At 37.7% G+C, this 18,247-nt stretch overlaps 1 protein-coding gene across 1 annotated transcript; it reads right to left on the reverse strand.

The window, feature by feature from the left end:
• Positions 1–976: 976 nt before the first annotated feature.
• LOC122820260 (NACHT, LRR and PYD domains-containing protein 3-like) lies at positions 977–18,173 on the reverse strand. The gene is made up of 11 exons (XM_044097519.1): positions 17,602–18,173; positions 15,733–15,799; positions 15,530–15,625; positions 13,632–13,703; positions 12,492–12,567; positions 8,858–9,086; positions 6,201–7,980; positions 5,947–6,120; positions 3,796–3,969; positions 3,447–3,493; positions 977–3,345 (listed from the first exon to the last, which is right to left on the reverse strand). The coding sequence occupies exons 2-11, from the start codon at positions 15,771–15,773 to the stop codon at positions 2,801–2,803; spliced, it is 3,234 nt and encodes a 1,077-aa protein (XP_043953454.1). The 5' UTR covers positions 15,774–15,799; positions 17,602–18,173; the 3' UTR covers positions 977–2,800.
• Positions 18,174–18,247: the final 74 nt, after the last annotated feature.

An 18,247-nucleotide genomic window follows, 5' to 3' on the forward strand; every position in this document is an offset into this window, starting at 1 on the left:
CACGGGATGTCACCCGAGTTCACGAGAGACAATTGTTTTTATTTCAACTTGAATAACGTATTCAAGTTGAGATAATGTGATTCAATTTATTCAGATTCATTTCCCTCCGAAGAGGGTCTAGCGAGATCAGGGGTTCACAAGAGATTATGAGACAGAACTGTTTTGCACCTGGGAAAACTTCAAAGTGGTTTTAGTTACACATTAAACTATAAATATTTGTTTTTCTCTGCAGGGCACTAATGGCATTTAAGAACTTCACTGAAACAGTTCTTAAATTTATTCCAGCATTTAAGAACTGTAAAAAAAAAACATTAAAAAAAAGACTTTTTTAACAAAAGACTTTGAATTAAGGTAATTAAATCATGGAAAGGATTTCCACACAATTAAATAGCTTTCTTTCAGCATGAAGCATGTTTGTTGAGCCAACTTAATTTTCATGAGTTGGATCAACTTAATAAGTATTGTGAAGGTTTCACTGTAACATAAGTTGGTTTCTCCAGCATGCTGTGGTGGTGCAGGGTTTTAGCACACAGCATGTTTGGAGGACTTAGTCCTCAACACAGACGTTGCTGGTTTGACTCCCGGTCCTGACAACCTTTGCCGCATGTCCTCACCCTGTCTGCCTACTGTCTCAAAAAAATACAAGCCAGAGAAAAAAGAAGATGGTTTCAACTAAATTGCTATTAATCTCAGTCAAGTAAATTATTTGGTCCAAAGTGATGCAAATTAGTTGGGCTGGCTCTTTTAAATTACATTTACAACTATAGTAAATGAGTTGAATCAACCTTAATAAATTATATTGAGCCAACACATTTGCTTTAAATTGGAATAACCATAATATATTAAGTTGTATTTGCTTTAAATAGGAGTAACATAATTACATGGTGCTGAAATAAAGCAAAGTAATCAGGTGGAAAACCTTTCCATGATTTTTTTATGTTCATCCAAAGAGGTATTTTTTTTCAGTGCAGAGCATTTAGAGTTCACAAAATAAACATCAGAGAAAATGTAGCAATAATTAGAACCGCAGTATAAAACCAAACATGTCACAATGAAATGAATCAAAATGTCCCCAAAGCATCGGCGGACTGACATAAGGGCCACCGGTGGATTCCAGGTGGATTCCAGAGATGCGCATCGCAGCGGCTGTTCATGCAAGTCCAAGAAACAAAAAATAAATCCAAAACAGAAACATAAAGAGAACACAAGGGATCCAGGGAGGAGCGGAGGAGGTGAGATGACATGATGAACCAGTGAGTTGTAACTGGAGAATAAGGATCTTAAATATTGGGAGGTTGATAGTGGGAACAATGGACCAGGGCTAATAAGCTAACTGATTACAGAACTAGGCTGAGGAGGGGGAAAAAGAAAGTGACACAGGAAAATAGGGGAGAGAATACAGGGGAACAGGAAATAATTATAACACTAAGGAACAACTTAGATTATAGAAATATGATAAACTAGAGCACCAGAAAATAACTCAGAAGCAAGAAAAATATAACTACAATAACTAGGGAGAACAGAAGTGGAAAACAGGGCAAACTAAAGTAGAAAAGTCAAAGGAACACCAAAAATGACAAAAATCCACAACCTAATTCAAAAACACCCCCAGATCCTGACACCAACCTTAATGGGGCAGGATGTAAAATAATATACATAAATAATGTTGTGCAAATATAAATAAGATGTCAGTAACTCACTTTTATATCCAAACATTTATGTGTAACACTTACAACATATTAGTCAAGAAGTATATTTCAAGTATTTATTCTTCTTATTGGTAATTAATCTAATCACAAGAAAAGAAACAATGCATAACGTCATTACTGTAACATTAGAATATAGTTCTGTTCAAATGACTCAAAATGCAAGTAGATTACACAAGTAAGACAGTAGATTACGTTACACTGTCTTCAGTCACCAATAGCAACTAAGAAAATCTACTTCTTAACCAGTTTTCACAAACTTAGAGAACAAAGATGTACATCAGAAAAATGCATAAAAAAGAATTTATTGACAAAGAACTGAGAGGTTTTGGGCAAAATCTTACATTCTGACTTTACTTTGGATGCACATCCAGTCTTTGATTCATTCCTATTAATCATCTGGTAATGAAATCTTTATTCTCAGAACTGATTATCCAGGCTTTGGTTAGATCAGTGCACTCTGTGTATCTTAGCATACCTTCCCTAAAATTGTTGCAAAGTAAACAAAATGATGCTGCCAGACTAAATTATGCTGCCAGACTAAATGATACTGCCAGACTAAATGATACTGCCAGACTAAATTATGCTGCCAGACTAAATGATACTGCCAGACTAAATGATGCTGCCAGACTAAATGATGCTGCCAGACTAAATGATGCTACCAGACTAAATGATGCTGCCAGGCTTCTGACAAATCCTACAGGTTTTTATACGTGACTCCAATATTGATGCAGTGACATTGACTTCAGTTTTTATTCCACAGTGTAATTTAAAATTATTTTATTGGCTTAAGGGTTTTTCATAGACAGGCACCATTAAATATCAGAAGGCCACTGCAGCCTCATATCCCTGTGATCAGGACCTGCTGATGACTCTTTATGGTAAATTGAAAACAAAGGAAGACAGAGTCTTTAGTTCAGTGGATCATAGACTCCAGATTTCTCTTTTGTTTGGACTTAAGATTGAAGGACTATGTTGTTTCTTTTTAAAAAACAGTTTTATTTAATGTGACTTTTTTATTATTTTCTTCTGTTTTTAATCCATTGATAGCGCTTTAGATGTTGTATTAGTTTTGAAAAGGACTTAAGACTTTTCTAAAATGAGAACCAACACCCTCCTGAACGACTCTTGAACCCAAATCCAGGATAAAGAGTTTCAGTGAATTTGGTGTTGAAGGTGTAGAGGTGGATCAGTGTATCTGAAGAGATTCTGTAGAAAGACAGAGTCCCAGCAGGACAGTCCACATACACAGCTACTCTGCCACAAACAGAAGAGAAAGAGGAGAAGGAGGGATCAGGGATGAAAGCTTTTTTTACACCATCATGCCAAACAGTGTAACCATCATCAGAGCAGATTAGACTCCAGGATTTATCATTAAATCCAAACCAGGAATCGTCATTGAATCCTTTTCTATTGATTCCCCTGTAACTCAGTGACATGTAGATTCTTCCACTCCACTCAACCTCCCAGTAACAGCGACCAGTCAGACCATCAGTACACAGCAGCTGATAGAGATTAAATCTGTCTGGATGATCAGGATACGGCTGCTCCTCTTCCACACATGTCACCTTCCTGTTTTCCTCAGAAAGTTTGAGGAATCTGTTCACAGTGTTTAGGTCGACTGTTAGTGGACAGGAATCTGAAGGACAGAACAAACACAATGCAGTTACTGATGTATAATTTCCTGAATTCATTCATGCAAAGATGAGAGAATCTGCTATGAATCAAAAATGTTCTCACATTTCCTCAGACCTGCTGTCATCCATTTGTCTCCTGCAGGCTCCATGCTGTAAGAAGGAAGGTGTTTAGATGATATTACCACTTTTCTGTTAGCAATGTCTAATATTTTACTGGTACTATCAGTTCAGTTATAACAGATTCCTTTTCCTCATTCTGTTGCATAAGCTGTATATTATTTAAAAAGGTTCAAATCCCAGAATTAATTATCCTAATTAATTCTACAAACCCTTTATTTATCAAAGATCCTGAACACCTTCTGGTTTGCTGCCATATTTTCCACTGTGTCAATTCTGAATCTAGCATTAAGCAAAAGCGTAGCACTATGGGGCTGTAGAAAATATTTCCTTACTGTAGAAAGTCCAGTTTGAAGCTTGGATTCTTCAGTACAGGTTCTAGACTTTTCCTTCCTGCCTCTCCTGGATTATTGTAGCTGAGGTCCAGTTCCTTCAGGTGAGAGGAGTTCACAGTCAGAGCTGAAGCCAGAGCAGCACAGCCTTCCTCTGTGATCAGGCAGCCTGAAAGCCTGCAGACACAAACACATAATGTTGAAAAAAATCATCTATATTGTCAAACTGACACAGAACTGTTAGAATAATTAGTTGGCCTGCTAAGAGAGAACCGTGTCTGTTGAGCAGCAGTCTACATGCTGGCCTGTTGGCCTGACAAATAGTAAATGTTATATTTTCTGTCTCCCAGTGTTGCTACATAAAAATTAGAATGACAAAGTGGGGTTGTGTTGGTCAAAAAAATCTGCTAAATCAAAGCTACATCTTGGTATATTTCCCATTAATCTCAACAGATCCTCTCCAATTGAATGGATGTTCTTGGGATTCATTCTGGGGATCAGGCAGATGAAGACAGACCTGGAAAAGGTTTAAACGGTCCTCAACTGGCCAACTGCATCTTCCTGTTAACGGTTGCAATGCTTCCTGTGTTTTACCAATTGTTGCTTCATTATGATAAAACCGAACTGCTGCTACTCTCAACAAACTGATATCCACCAAAAAAAAATCTTCATTTGATCCCCAGAAGCAGAAAAATCTTCTGACTTGAACAACAGCAACAAAAAAGCTCCCATTCTCACCCAACCTGATCCAAACAGACCAATCATGGAAGTAGACACCTCAGACTCAGGAGCACAAACAGCCCTTTGGCAAACCTCCCCTGTTAACAACACATTATAACACAAACTCTAGACTACTTTCTATTACACACTAGAACGTATTCTAGATTTTATAAATCTAGATAAAATAGTCTAGATTGTAGTCAAGGTGTTATCAATCTAGACTATTTTCCATCTCTTGACTTGATCTAACAACTTGCAAAGTCCAAACCATGGACACATGTTCTTAATTTACCAATAGAAAATTAAGCTTAGCTGACCAGTTAAATGTGTTAGACACAATGAACTGGTGTGTTATTTAACTGTAACACACACACATTTATGTGTTAGATGTGTGTTAAACACACACATCTAACGCACATTTAACTGGTGTCTAACACACAGTTAAATGTCAGATACATTTAACTGAAGTGCAGTTAAATGTGTCTAACATTTAACTCATCAGTGAAAACGGTGCACCTCATCTGAGTCTTCAATGCCATAATAAATATTGCAAATACCTAAGTAACCTTTCAGAATTACCTTTTACATTTTTAGAAAATGTACAAAGATGTCCAAAAACATTTCCCTAAATGTCCCACTAACAAAGTGAAAACCTGTTAGTGACTATTACGTGTGTATTACAAAAGAGAAATTAAAAAAATGAAGAACTGGGAATACTTTACAGATACAGTTTAAAGCCACTACTTTCATACAGAGGGACCAATTTTACACATTTATTCTGAACGTCTAAAAAATATAATGGATAAAAACAATTTGCAAACTGCTGTCACTGGGGGGAGCGTGTCAGCAAGAATGAGAACCATGTTTAGGGAGGGAAAATATATATTTTGACTGGTTGTTGATTGTTACTGGGACCAATATTGATATTTGAAAATATAACTAACATTCGTCAATTCTGATATTGTTGACAATATATTGTACATCCATACAACAACAAGTTAAGATTTTCACCTTAAGACCATTTTGCATTTATACTGGAGTTACCTTCATTAATCTGAAACATGTAACATATTTTTACAGTAGCAATGTATTATACAGGTCAAATTACAACTTTCATCTTATTTCCCTTGAATAAGTAAAAAAAAATATTCTATGTTCATTGTTATGCTCAAAACTATTATAATTTTATGTTCTTTCCCTAGATAGTAATGGTTTGTTTGACTGACTCTCCCACTTCATATCAGCAGTGAGGCTGTTTTTGCTGCAACTTCTCTCTTCTGTCAAGTCAGAGAAAACTCAATACTTGGTACAGTTTTCTTTTTAAAATGTACACAAAAAATATGCTTTAGACATGTTTCTAAATATGTAAAACAAAGAATTTTACATTCTATATTTTACACAGGATGTAAAACATAGGATTTAAATATATCTTACCTGAGAATCTCCAGTTCACAGTTAGGACTCATCAGTCCCTCACAGAGCAGCTTCACTCCTGAATCTGTCAGGTCGTTGTTACTCAGGTCCAGATCTCTGAGACTAGAGGATGTTGAGCTGAGCAATGAGGACAGAGCTTCACAGCTTCTCTCTGAGAGGTCACAGCCACTCAGTCTGAAAAGACAAAGACAATACAAAGTAATTGTATTATTGTTATTAGGCACTTTTATAAAACTGACTACATCTGTACTTACATAGCTTTGCTGGAGGCGTTGACTATTGGCAGCAGTCTCTGAAGAGCTTCCTCTGAAGCAAAGTATTTCTTCAGGTCAAATGTCTCCAGATCTTTCTCTGATGAAAGTAGGATGAAGTGCAGAGCTGACCACTGAGCAGGAGACAACTGGTGTGCTGAAAGACTTCCTGTACGTAGAGATTGTTGGATTTCCTCCACTAGAGACTGATCATTTAGTTCACTTAGACAGTGGAACAGATTGATGCTTTTCTCAACACACAGATCATTATTCATCTTCTCCTTGATGTACTGGGCTGTGTCTTTATTAGTTCCTAAACCTTCTTCTGTCTGTGTCACAAAGCCTCTTAAGCGATGTTTATTGGTCTCCAGTGAAAGACCAAGTAGAAAGCGGAGGAACAAGTCCAGGTGTCCGTCTGGACTCTCAAGGGCCATGTCCACAGCACTCTTGTACATTTCTGTCTCTGGAGATTCATGGTTTCTTTTTTCCATTTCCTTGGATTTCATTTCACCTTTTGCCAGCAGATTGATTCCTGATTTAATGAAGGTCAGGTGAACATGAAGAGCAGCCAGAAACTCCTGAACACTCAGATGGACAAAGCAGAACACTTTGTTCTGGTACAAACTTCTCTCTTCTCTGAAGATCTGTGTGAAAACTCCTGAGTATGTTGATGCTGCTCTGATATCAATGCCACACTCTGCCAAGTCTGATTCATAGAAAATCAGGTTTCCTTTCATCAGCTGATCAAAAGCCAGTTTTCCCAGAGACTCGATCATCTTCTGACTCTCTGGACTCCAGATTGAATCTGTCTCAGCTCCTCCATCATACTTGATGACCTTCAGTTTGTTCTGCACCACCAGGAAGTGGATGTACATCTCAGTCAGGGTCTTTGGCAGCTCTTCATCTTTCTTGTTCAACATGTCTTCCACAACTGTAGCAGTGATCCAGCAGAAGATTGGGATGTGGCACATGATGTGGAGGGTTCTGGATTTCTTTACATGGGAGATTACCAAGCTGGCCTGCTTCTTATATCTAAATCTTTTTGTGAAGTACTCATCTTTCTGTGGGTCAGTGAATCCTCTGATCTCTGTCATCATGCCAACAAACTCAGTGGGGATCCGATTGGTTGCTGCAGGTCGTGTGGTTATCCAGAGGTGAGCTTTGGGAAGCAGGTTCCCTCTGATGAGGTTTGTCAGAAGAACATCTACTGAGGTGGACTTTCTTACATCTGTCAGGATCTCATTGTTGTGGAAGTCCAGTGAAAGTCGACTCTCATCCAAACCATCAAAGATGAACACAACCTTTAACTCTTCAAATTTGAAGATTCCTTTGGTTTCACTAAAAAAGTGGTGAATAAGCTCCACCAAGCTGAACTGTTCTTTTAACAGATTCAACTCTCTGAACGTGAATGGAAACATGAACTGGATGTCTTGGTTGGTTTGGTCTTCTGCCCAGTCCAGAGTGAACTTCTGTGTTAGGACTGTTTTCCCAATGCCAGCCACTCCCGTTGTCATCACTGTTTTTATTGGTTCTTCTCTTTCAGGTGAGGGTTTAAATATGTCTCCATGTCTAATTGCTCTTTCTGGCCTTTCTGGTTTCCAGGACATGGTTTCAATCTGCCTGACCTCATGTTCATCATTGACCTCTTCAGATCCTCCCTCTGTGATGTAGAGCTCTGTGTAGATCTCAGTTAGAAAGCTTTGATTTCCTGATTTTGCGATTCCTTCAAACACAGACTGGAACTTTTTCTTCATGTTAGACTTTAGTTTTTTGGTAAATGATTCTAAGTGAATGCAAAAAAAAAATTTATTAATTAAAATAATTTCTTCACTTGTTATTTATTTCACTTTAAAATGATTACAAATCTTTTCTGTTGGTTACATTTTTATAGCTTCTAAACCAAAACATTTAAGAACCAACCATTTAAATCTTCTAGCCAGATTTACATATAAAACGCAACTGAATTCTTTAGATAAAACATTAAAGGAGCATGGACTTTTCAGCTTTTATATGCTATTAACTGAGTTATTTTTAATCCTAATGATAGCAACATAATAATTTCAAATTTCCTACTGAAACAAAACACAGACAAGAAAATACTGAACTACTGGGATTCTAAAATACAAGCAACCTCAGTGAAAGAGGTTGTATGCAGGTAACATGGAAGGTTAAAAAATATTTCTATATTACACAAGCAACAATGTCTTTCCTGATGTTCATTGTCATTTTTTGCTCGTCTTTGGAACAAAAAAGTACAGTCGCTTGGCAACCTCTCAGCCAATAGAATGAAAGTGTTGTACTGGGTGCGTTTGTTTCCCTCTAGCCGGTGTCCCTGTGTGGCTACTATCGATTATAGCTTTCTCTCCCGTGTTACACTAAATATCAACTAGCAGTGTTCTACTGATTGCTAACAGCCAACTGAGTTTGTTCACCCAACCAAAGAAAATGGATCCACAAATTCAACAGTGTTACAACTTAGTCATGACTTGGTATCTATCTGATTGTTTCCTTTCTTAAGCCTCACTCAGTAACACTCACACTGCCAGATTATTGAACACGTTATGCAAGTAGTTTTCCAGCACTGTTCATCTCACTCTCATTGTTGTGACTTCGCTTTTGTTTGCTCCACAACTTTAGCACTTTTACAGAAATTGTCTTACTGCTTTGAAGACGGTCAGCCAGCTTCTCCTGGTTCATCATCCTCAGGAAGTGCTGTGTGATCTTCTCAAATGCTTCTCTGCTCTTCTTCATCTGCTGGTTATTTTCATCTGCCAAAACTTCATCCTCCTCCTTATTCTCATCTAAGCCTTCTGGGTAATCTGAACCCAGAACCATTTGGATCTTTTCCAGCTCACTTTCCGCAAAGATGAAAATCTTCTTTTTCAGCTCCTAAAATGGAATAATAGAAAACTGAGACCTCAATAGCAGTGTTGTAAAGTAACGAAGTACATGTACTTAAGTACAATCTTTGTGTATCTGTACTTTACTTAAGTATATTTAATAATGGATACTTTCGACTTTTACTCCACTACATTTTACAGTAAGTATCTGTACTTTCTACTTACTACATTTCTACAAAACCGTCCCGTTACTCGTTACATCCAAGTCGCATTGCGCTTTTTTTCCCCGTTAAAATATGAAGTTCAGGGACTTAACAAGGCGCTGTAAATCCAAGCAATAACTTGACCTACTAATTACTGTCGTCACCCATCGCCTCCTCCTTTCAGTCGCACTCGGAGCTCCCAGACATGCGCAGTGGTTTCCACTAAGCGGGAGATGATTGTGTCTAATCGTCAGTAATAGAATTTCGCTACATAAATCATAAGATTTGGCGACATGTAAAATCAGCAGCGCTTCACTTTCACAGACGGTGGAAACTTCGTCCAACTTTTAGCGTCACTTGGAAAGGAAGCTTAAAGGAAGGTAAGCTATGTGGACGTGATGTTAGCAAAGCTAGCTGTACAGAGACACATCAGTGACGTGCGGTCAGGGGAGGCAGGTGAGGCAGTGCCTCACCTGCCATCATGGAAAGAAAGAAAATATATAATCATAAAGTAATTTAAATTGTTATATTCATCCGGTGGTTTGTACTAAAAAATATTTATTTTTCATGTAGCTTCACCAATTTCGATTTTTATTTGTTCAAAATCGCTGAATTTTCTTATTTTCCCATTCAAATGCTTGGAAGCGATGCCGGTGAGGCAGCAGCGAGCTCTGCCTCACCTTGGATTGCGCAACCCCTGGCTCTGCGCTGGCTGCTAAGCGGAGAGAGCATGTTGCTGTACGGCGTCAATAAAATGGTTTAAACTAATTTAATATGTGAACTTATTTCCAATAATTTAGCTAATGTATATAATGTTTTTGTCACCAACTGTGTTTGTGTAACGTGTTTCGTGTAATGAGCGATTATAAACGGCAGAGAACAGGTTCGAGGTGAGGCAGGCAGTTCTCTTGCCTCATGGCAGGGGGCGCTCAAGATCCCAGACGTTCGTCTTGTTCACTCCTCAACTGCCGAGTAAGTGACAGCGAGCTAGGCTAAACGATTCGGGAAGCAAGTCAAGTGCAGCGATAGATTATAATAGAGATAGTGATTTTTTTCCTCTCGCTTATCCCGACTTTCGACATGGATGACTACATTACAACACCAAAAAAGTTTTCTCAAGTGGACTTTCAATCGAAGCAGGAGATAATATGTGTGTTTTGTGAGCTACAGTTTGTATGTGTAAGGATGCAGAAGTGAAACATAACCTGTAAACTGCTGTCAATCTATGCATCTATTTGCAAATCTGATTCTGATGACGTCAGTGCCTCACCAGCCATGAACCTCACCGCACGTCACTGAGACACATATGGTGCATCTGCGATGAAAAAACGTTGTCAGTGTCATGCGTTTAATTATTGTGTGGAAGTGTTGTTTTAGGTGTCGCATATATGGGACAACGCTGTGACCAAAGTCTGCTATATAGTGATAGTGATGAACGATCCGATTCTTCTGGACGGATTTTTACTAAGTCCTACAGGACTGAAGCCTCATTGAGAGCCGTTCTTTGTTCTTGTGACGCTCTGCATACACTGCAGTAGCTATTATTATTTTATTTAATTGGCCAATAAACAAAACAAGAACGTGTAACGCAGAGCTGCTCATTGCTCTTTGATTGTGTTGGTAACCTGTCATGGTGGCAGACAGGGTCAGAACCGTCACTGTCCTTCTGCCTGGTTACTTCTTGCACCTTGGACAGTATTCATAGTTGAGTGTTGTTTACCATTGGGGCATTGCCTTAATTTCTATGTTTAATGGAGCAGACAGTTGTGGTTTCTGACATGGGTGACATGGGCAACCACCCAGGGCGTTATCTTTTAGGGTTGGTAGGAAACCACTGCGGATTGTGCCACAGAGATGGAAGCAAAGCAGAATGAAGAAGAGTTTGAATTGATAATGATACTGGTTAAATTTATTTCAGCTCTCAGTATTTAATATCTAGGTGTTTTAATGGGAATGTGGAATTTTCAAATCAATTTGAGAAGCAGTTTTGAAAGGTGCACTTCATTTAATTGTGTCATGTAGCGCAGTTTGCTGGTCTTTGTCTTAACTACAACACTAAGTGGCTCTTTGGTTGCATGTTCTCCCTCATCCACCTTCTTTCCATCCCCTTTCTGTTGGATTTCTTCCAAAATAAATGCCATTAGTGGCAAAAAAGTGAAGTTCATGCTATGTGAGAATAGGATGTTTCCATCCCTGAAATTATGATGCATGGAATCACAAATCTAAATCTAAACTGTCACAGAGAGTAAACACACTAAAAACATGCTCTATCTGTGGCATTGTTCATTAAAATGGCACATATTTCATGTATTAAAATTAAATATGATAGGTACGCTTAATGATATTGTTTTAGAGATTAAGTAATGCATTCAGGAAGTACTTTTACTTTTAATACTTAAGTATTTTTAAAAGCCAGTACTTTTTTACTTTTACTCAAGAAAAAATATTAATGTGGTACTTTTACTTTTACTAGAGTACATTTTTGTCCATGTATTTGTACTTTTACTTAAGTAAATTTTTTTAGTACTTTCTACAACACTGCTCAATAGTTTAGCCAATGCTGTGAACTACCATTAAATTTAGAGGTTTGTGAGTTGGGGGATGACCTATTAACATTTTTTTAAAAGTGAAATTTTATTGTAAATGTAATGTGAATTATTTGCACAATTTAGGGCTGCACAGTGGCACAGTTGGTAGAGCTGTTGCCTTGCAGCAAGAAGGTCCTGGGTTCGATTCCCGGCCGGGGTCTTTCTGCATGGAGTTTGCATGTTCTCCCTGTGCATGGTGGGTTCTCTCCGGGTTCTCCGGCTTCCTCCCACAGTCCAAAAACATGACTGTCAGGTTAATTGGGCTCTCTAAATTCTCCCTATGTGTGAGTGTGTGTGTGAATGGTTGTTTGTCCTGTCTGTTTTCTGTGTTGCCCTGCGACAGACTGGCGACCTGTCCAGGGTGACCCCGCCTCTCGCCCGGAACGTTAGCTGGAGAGGAACCAGCAACCCTCCCAACCCCATTAGGGACAAGGGTGAATAGAAAATGGATGGATGGATGGATTTGCACAATATTCCTCAACAGACTCTTGTCAGTTTGTGGGGCGATGTTCATTATGCTCCAATAGTGGAGCTAAATAGCTAATCAAGAGAGGTTGTTAGAACAAAATAAGTGCTGGTGGAAAATCCACTGGTTTATAATTTGAGGCATAGAGATGAGTATGAACACAATAGACAGAAAGCAGTAGATGTACATATACTGACCTTAAATATGGAGTCCAGTTCTGTTGGATGCTGTTGGGGAGACTGACCACTAGGAACCTCTGAGATCTGCTTCACTCTGTGGAGGAATCATCAACACTTTGCTCACATTACAGCGCTCCACACACACACACACAGACAAGAAAAAAAAGAAAGTTTCTGTAGTTCCAGACAGGTAATAAAATTTATGTTATAATGAAGTTTAGAAGGTGAACCCAATAGAAGCAGGCAGGAGTAATGATGGGCCAGACGACACAGAAACCTCGGCACAGGAGTCGAGCAAACAAGACGAAACCCTGTGTCACTTTAAGAAAAACCATGTGACCGATACAGTTCCTGTGTCATTTGGATGTGAATACGCCAAATTGTATTTATGAGAGAGAAACTGTGTCAACACATTTGTGGATTTTGTTGGATAGAGATACTTTGTGTTCTTTGCCTTGTGTTAGTTTTTGGCTCATATTGAAATACCAGCATGGATCAACAGAGGAAGAGGAAGTTTTTCCTGTGTGGGATCATTTTGATCTTATCACACAGAATAAAGTAAATTATTCCATTCTCTGCATCAATTCTTTCAACCCAACAACATTCCTCTTTTTTCAGAGTCCACTACCTGTCCCTCTGCTCTGCCTTTGATCGCTTCATTTTTCTAATTTTCATCCTACAGATTATCCTGTGGTGAAGATTAACAAAATCTGCTGAAATGTCCAAACGTAAAGCAAATCTCAAAATGAAAATATCAAAATAGCATACAAGTTACTGGTGTGCTAACTTGTGTGACATAGTTAGCACACAAGTAAAACACCATCTGAACTCACTTGTACCTGGATACAAAAAGAAGACAGGTCCACAGTTGGGTGTGTCTGCAAACAAACGATATGCAAAGCAAAAACAAATACTGCTCTCACCATAGCAACTGTCATCTTCAGATGCACATAGAGGAGTCATGGAAAAAATTTGTTTAAATCTAACCCAGATGTCAGCAACAAAAGACAAGTAAGACGAGCTGAATGCTGCTGAACACATAATGTCAGCTGCACTTCCTGTTTTTAGCTAGTAGTTACAGGTGAAAAGGTCAAGATGGTAATAAAACAGAAACAAATGTCCAGATATACCAAATTACAACATTTACAAACAGCTCACCTCTTTGGAGATGAAGGTTGGTCATTTTCTGACAGTTGTCCAGATGAACAGCTGGACAGCGAGTGCTGAGCTCTGTCATGTAAAATAATCATGTACAGTAAGAGTACAGTGGCTGACAGGTACATTGGGTTAAACCTAACCCATTTCACTGTTTGCACAACAAATGGTGAAATGCTCTCCAAACACAGGATGCAAACAGCAAAACACATAAACACAAAAAACAGAATGTAGATTAAAAAAAAATATTTGGAAGTTTGAAAAAGAAATCTTTTTCCCTTTTTCAAACTTTCATGCTTGTTCTTTAGAAGTAAACAGTAAAATAACACAAATAAGAAAAACAACCAAGTATGAAAAGCTGCAACTTTGCTCTACAAAATGGAAGTACTCCAGACCACTAGGGGGAGTTTGGAGTGGCTGGTATCACACAAATATGCTGATGTTCTACTGCAGAAAACTGGCTGTTTGAAAAAGACATTAAATATAGAGCAACTTTTCTTTCTTCCTCCAACTTTCTTCTGCAAATCTGATTAAAATCCTGAAATCCCGTCTTTTCTGAGTGTCTGGTCCCTTCTGTTGTTTGAATCTCCTTGGATTTGTCCACTGAGACAGACTGGCGACCGGTCCAGGGTGAAGCCCACATCTCACCTGGAAGGTTAACTGGAGGTAGACACCAGAACCTCCTGACCCCACTAGGGACAAGGGTGTTATGGATGGATGGATGGATGGATGGATGGATGGATGGATGGATGGATGGATGGATGGATGGATGGATGGATGGATGGATGGATGGATGGATGGATGGATGGATGGATGGATGGGTGGATGTGTCCAACATCTGGAGCATTTTCATTGTGTGGTGCAAGTTTGCAGCATTTTTCCTTTTGCTTCTATTTCCTATTGCTGCAGCATTTTGACGGTGTCATGACTGGAGTTGTGGAGAGTCTGATGAATTTATTAAAGCAAACAGAAAATTTACAAAAGAGTAGGAACAGGCTGGATTAAAGGAGAGTTAAAGGGAGGACTAATGAGGTCCTTTGTATGGGTTGTAACAAAAGGAGACAGTATTTGTGTTTCCATTGACCTTATAATTGTGCAATTTGATTCGCTTAATGGAAATGGAGCATTTTTGAAAAACTCAAATTTTTCTATGACAAGTTTTAGCACTGATGAGGTGGGTTTTTTTGTGTGCATCAAATTTGGTTTATTTCGCAAAACTGCAATGGAAGCACATTTTCTGTACATGATCAACAATCAGATGTTGCCACTGGTGTAAACCACGAAGAAGAGGATGACAGGAAGTAGCAGCTAGATGGGAGAAAGAGACTTAAACCAACTGAAACCATAGTTAGAAAGAAACATTAAATAAACAAAGCAGGAAAACAAAGAATAAGACTAACTGTAGAGATACAAGAAATAAACTAAAATGGCAAAGTATAAGAAAAACAAACAATATCAAAAGAGGAAATAACTAAAACAGTTCAAAAACAAATATCAGTCTGCAATTGCAACATTTATTTTATTTTACTTTTTCCATTTGTTTTGTACAGGTTTTTGCTTCTCTTTTCTTGTGTTTGCATTTGTTTTTGTCTTTCTGTGTTTTGGCGTTTGCATCTTTCATGTGTTTGCAGAGTATTTCATTATTTGCTATGTGTTTTGCAACCAACCTAAGGAATATAATCCACTAATTACTGCATCATAACTCAACTATGATTAACAACATTTTTGGTTTTTTTTTTAACCAGCCCCACCCAGGTCTGATTACTTACTGACCTGATAAATTACTAAATCAATGAAAAAAAGTTTTAAAAAAATTACTAATTTTTCTTCCATGAGCAAATACTTTTCTATACTAGAGTTTATCTTGGGATCACATTTTAGATTGTTTAGATGTAGCTCACCTCTTTCTAGATGAAGGTTGGTTTGATTTAAAATCAATAGAACCATGTTTGGACATAGTCTCCCAGGATTCTGGTTCCACTTCGTCAGATTGTTTGCTGTAAATAAAGTTGCTTAAGTGATGCTTTGCTCTAACAAAGTGAAAACACAAAACAGTAGAAGGTTTACCAAAATAAAGTGATTGATTGATAGAAGGTCACTTCACCTCTTAGTTTCTCCTTCTTTCAGCTCCTCACTCTGATCCATGATGCTGAGTTCAGGGCCACATCAATCTGCAAACAATTTTCATATTAATCTACAGAGACAATCACTCACCTGTACTACAACAAAACTCATTTGGTGTGAACGCAGCACAAAACTATCAGCTGACATTATTATGTAGCAATACAAGCCAACAAAGAAACACAAAGGGAACTGGCAAAAACGCAGCAAATAATTTGGTTCTTCCTACTGAATAGTTAAACAAAATGTTAATTTTCTTGTTATTAATACATAAAAGAAAGCTTCAACCTTCATATCTGTGTGTACACACTTTGAACTGCTAGTAAATATGATTAATCATTGAATATTAGTACAACAGTTAATAAAGTTGAAAGTTATTTTAGTCAAACTAGCAAATGTCAGATGCTGCTCTGTTAATGCAAACCTATGGCATGGAACAATTAGTGGAGTGACATTGAACATGGACGATGGTGTGTAAACAATGTATGTTTACAGTGTTTACAGTGTACACTGTACACAGTTTACATCGTAAACACTGCACTGCAATTTTAGTTTCACTTTAGCTTTGTGCACAGTGAAGAAAATATGTGAGGACTTGTACAGTTTGCTGTATATGTCAAAGTTAAATTAGAAATACAAAATCAAATACATAATCCCTGCATGAAGATCAAAAACTGGCAGCAAAGCTCAAATAATAACGTTGTTTGAGAACAAGCAGGAGAAACTGACAAAGAATGGGGCGAGGTTCATATTTAGACTAGATTAAAACAAAACGGTGCCAAACTAGAAAGAAACGATACAACAATGGCCAAAACTTGCATTATAAGATCACATGAGCTTCAGCTGCTGTTCCTCAATGTAAAAAAACAAAAACAGAATGAGGAAAAAGGAAAGAGGAAAAGGTCAAACTGTACCCAGTGCTCAGGTTTCAACGCTTTTATTAATTTGACCAGCTGTGAAAATTGAACTCAGAGCTTTGCTTTTAATCCAACCATTTAAACAACAAGTAGGATCAAACAGTGTTCTTAGAAATATTTCTAAGGAACTGTGGGTTATGCAGTTCAAAAACATAACAAACCAACATAATGACTGAATATGTAACTTTTATTGCCCTCAGCATCTCATCTGTTGACAAATCTGCTTTGATGATCGATTACAAATAATATAAAGAAATTATGATGAAATTTGTCATTTTAACATGATGAAATGTGGAGATGTTCCAAAGGTATGAACAGTGAAATATGAAACATTGTTTCACTTTAGCTGTTCTCACAGTTATTAGAGATTTTAGATAATATTACCACATCCTTAGTCAACATAAACACATCCTGCTCTAAAAACAGAGCGTCATGGAGTCCTATGTATGAAGGCTGTATACTAAATTAATAACAAAAAAAATCCATCTATACAGGATTTCCAAGCTTGTTAGATTTTTCTTCCATAGTTTTCTGTGAGTTTTACATTAATAGTTATAGTTAGAGGTGGATAAAGTATGTAGATACCTAAAATATAGAAATAGTACAATTTGACTTTTTAACTCAAGAAAATGTCAAAAGTAGCTAAGAGTAAAAAAAAAAATATGAAGACTACTGAAGTACTGAGTAACTGATCATAACATTTGTTAAATTATGTAATCAGACAGACAAAAAGTTATCTGCAATTTTTGACGGAGATCCGCTTTAAGATATAATTAGTTTTAAGATATAATTAGTAAACGAGACCTGTCCGGATCCTTCATCGTGACCAAACAGCTGCTGTTTTACCGCACAATGAGAAATAAATCATAAAGAGCAAATCTATAGACTTCCTGCAGTGTTTCCTTGTTTCGTTCGTAACGAACAGATTGTCTTACCTTCAGTTTTAAGCTGATCTGCAACACAGGAAAAATAAGTGAAAAATATTTTTAGATTTGTCCTCCAGGTGAGAAAACCGATTCTCTGTTTTTATTCCCTGATTCACAAATAGTTCTGTGCGTAAAAACACACCTGTGTGAAGTCAGGATGTCACGCCCCGCTTGTCCATCACTTGCTGCAGAGGATCACGTTACATTGCTTAGCCTATCAGTGCTGCGGGGAATTTAATCCGCGCTGTAGTCAACGGCTGAACGTTGTGTAGTTTCTTTCTTAATATTTTAACAGGCACGTGCAGAGGGATGTGTTTGGGGGGACAGGGTGTCTTGAGCCCCTGGCCCATTTATCCTTGATGCCCCTAGTGTCTTTTAAATATATTTTAAACATATATTTCAACCATGTTGATAATTACCATGTGTAATGAGGAGAACATGAGGAAGCTCTAAAATAATTCACATTCTTGGATTTTTTGCATATATTTGTGTAACACCTCTAGTTGTTTGCCCATATAAGTTTTGTATTTTTATGTATTCCTCATTTGTTAATTTGTTATATACTTCCCACTTGCTCAATAACATTTCTTGGGGGCGGGAAAGAATGAGGAGAGTTAATAGAACTGCTGTGTAAAGGCCTTCACCCACTTCAAAA

The sequence above is a fragment of the Gambusia affinis genome, linkage group LG18 (assembly GCF_019740435.1).
Source record: "Gambusia affinis linkage group LG18, SWU_Gaff_1.0, whole genome shotgun sequence".
Taxonomy (NCBI): Eukaryota; Metazoa; Chordata; class Actinopteri; order Cyprinodontiformes; family Poeciliidae; genus Gambusia; species Gambusia affinis.

Coding starts and splice junctions, on each gene's coding strand:
- LOC122820260 (XM_044097519.1), bottom strand. CDS start 15,773: ATGGATCAGAGTGAGGAGCTGAAAGAAGGAGAAACTAAGAG. Junction 13,704..15,529: donor CAACCTTCATCTAGAAAGAG/GTGAGCTACATC, acceptor TTTACATGACAG/AGCTCAGCACTCGCTGTCCA. Junction 12,568..13,631: donor CAACCTTCATCTCCAAAGAG/GTGAGCTGTTTG, acceptor ATTCCTCCACAG/AGTGAAGCAGATCTCAGAGG.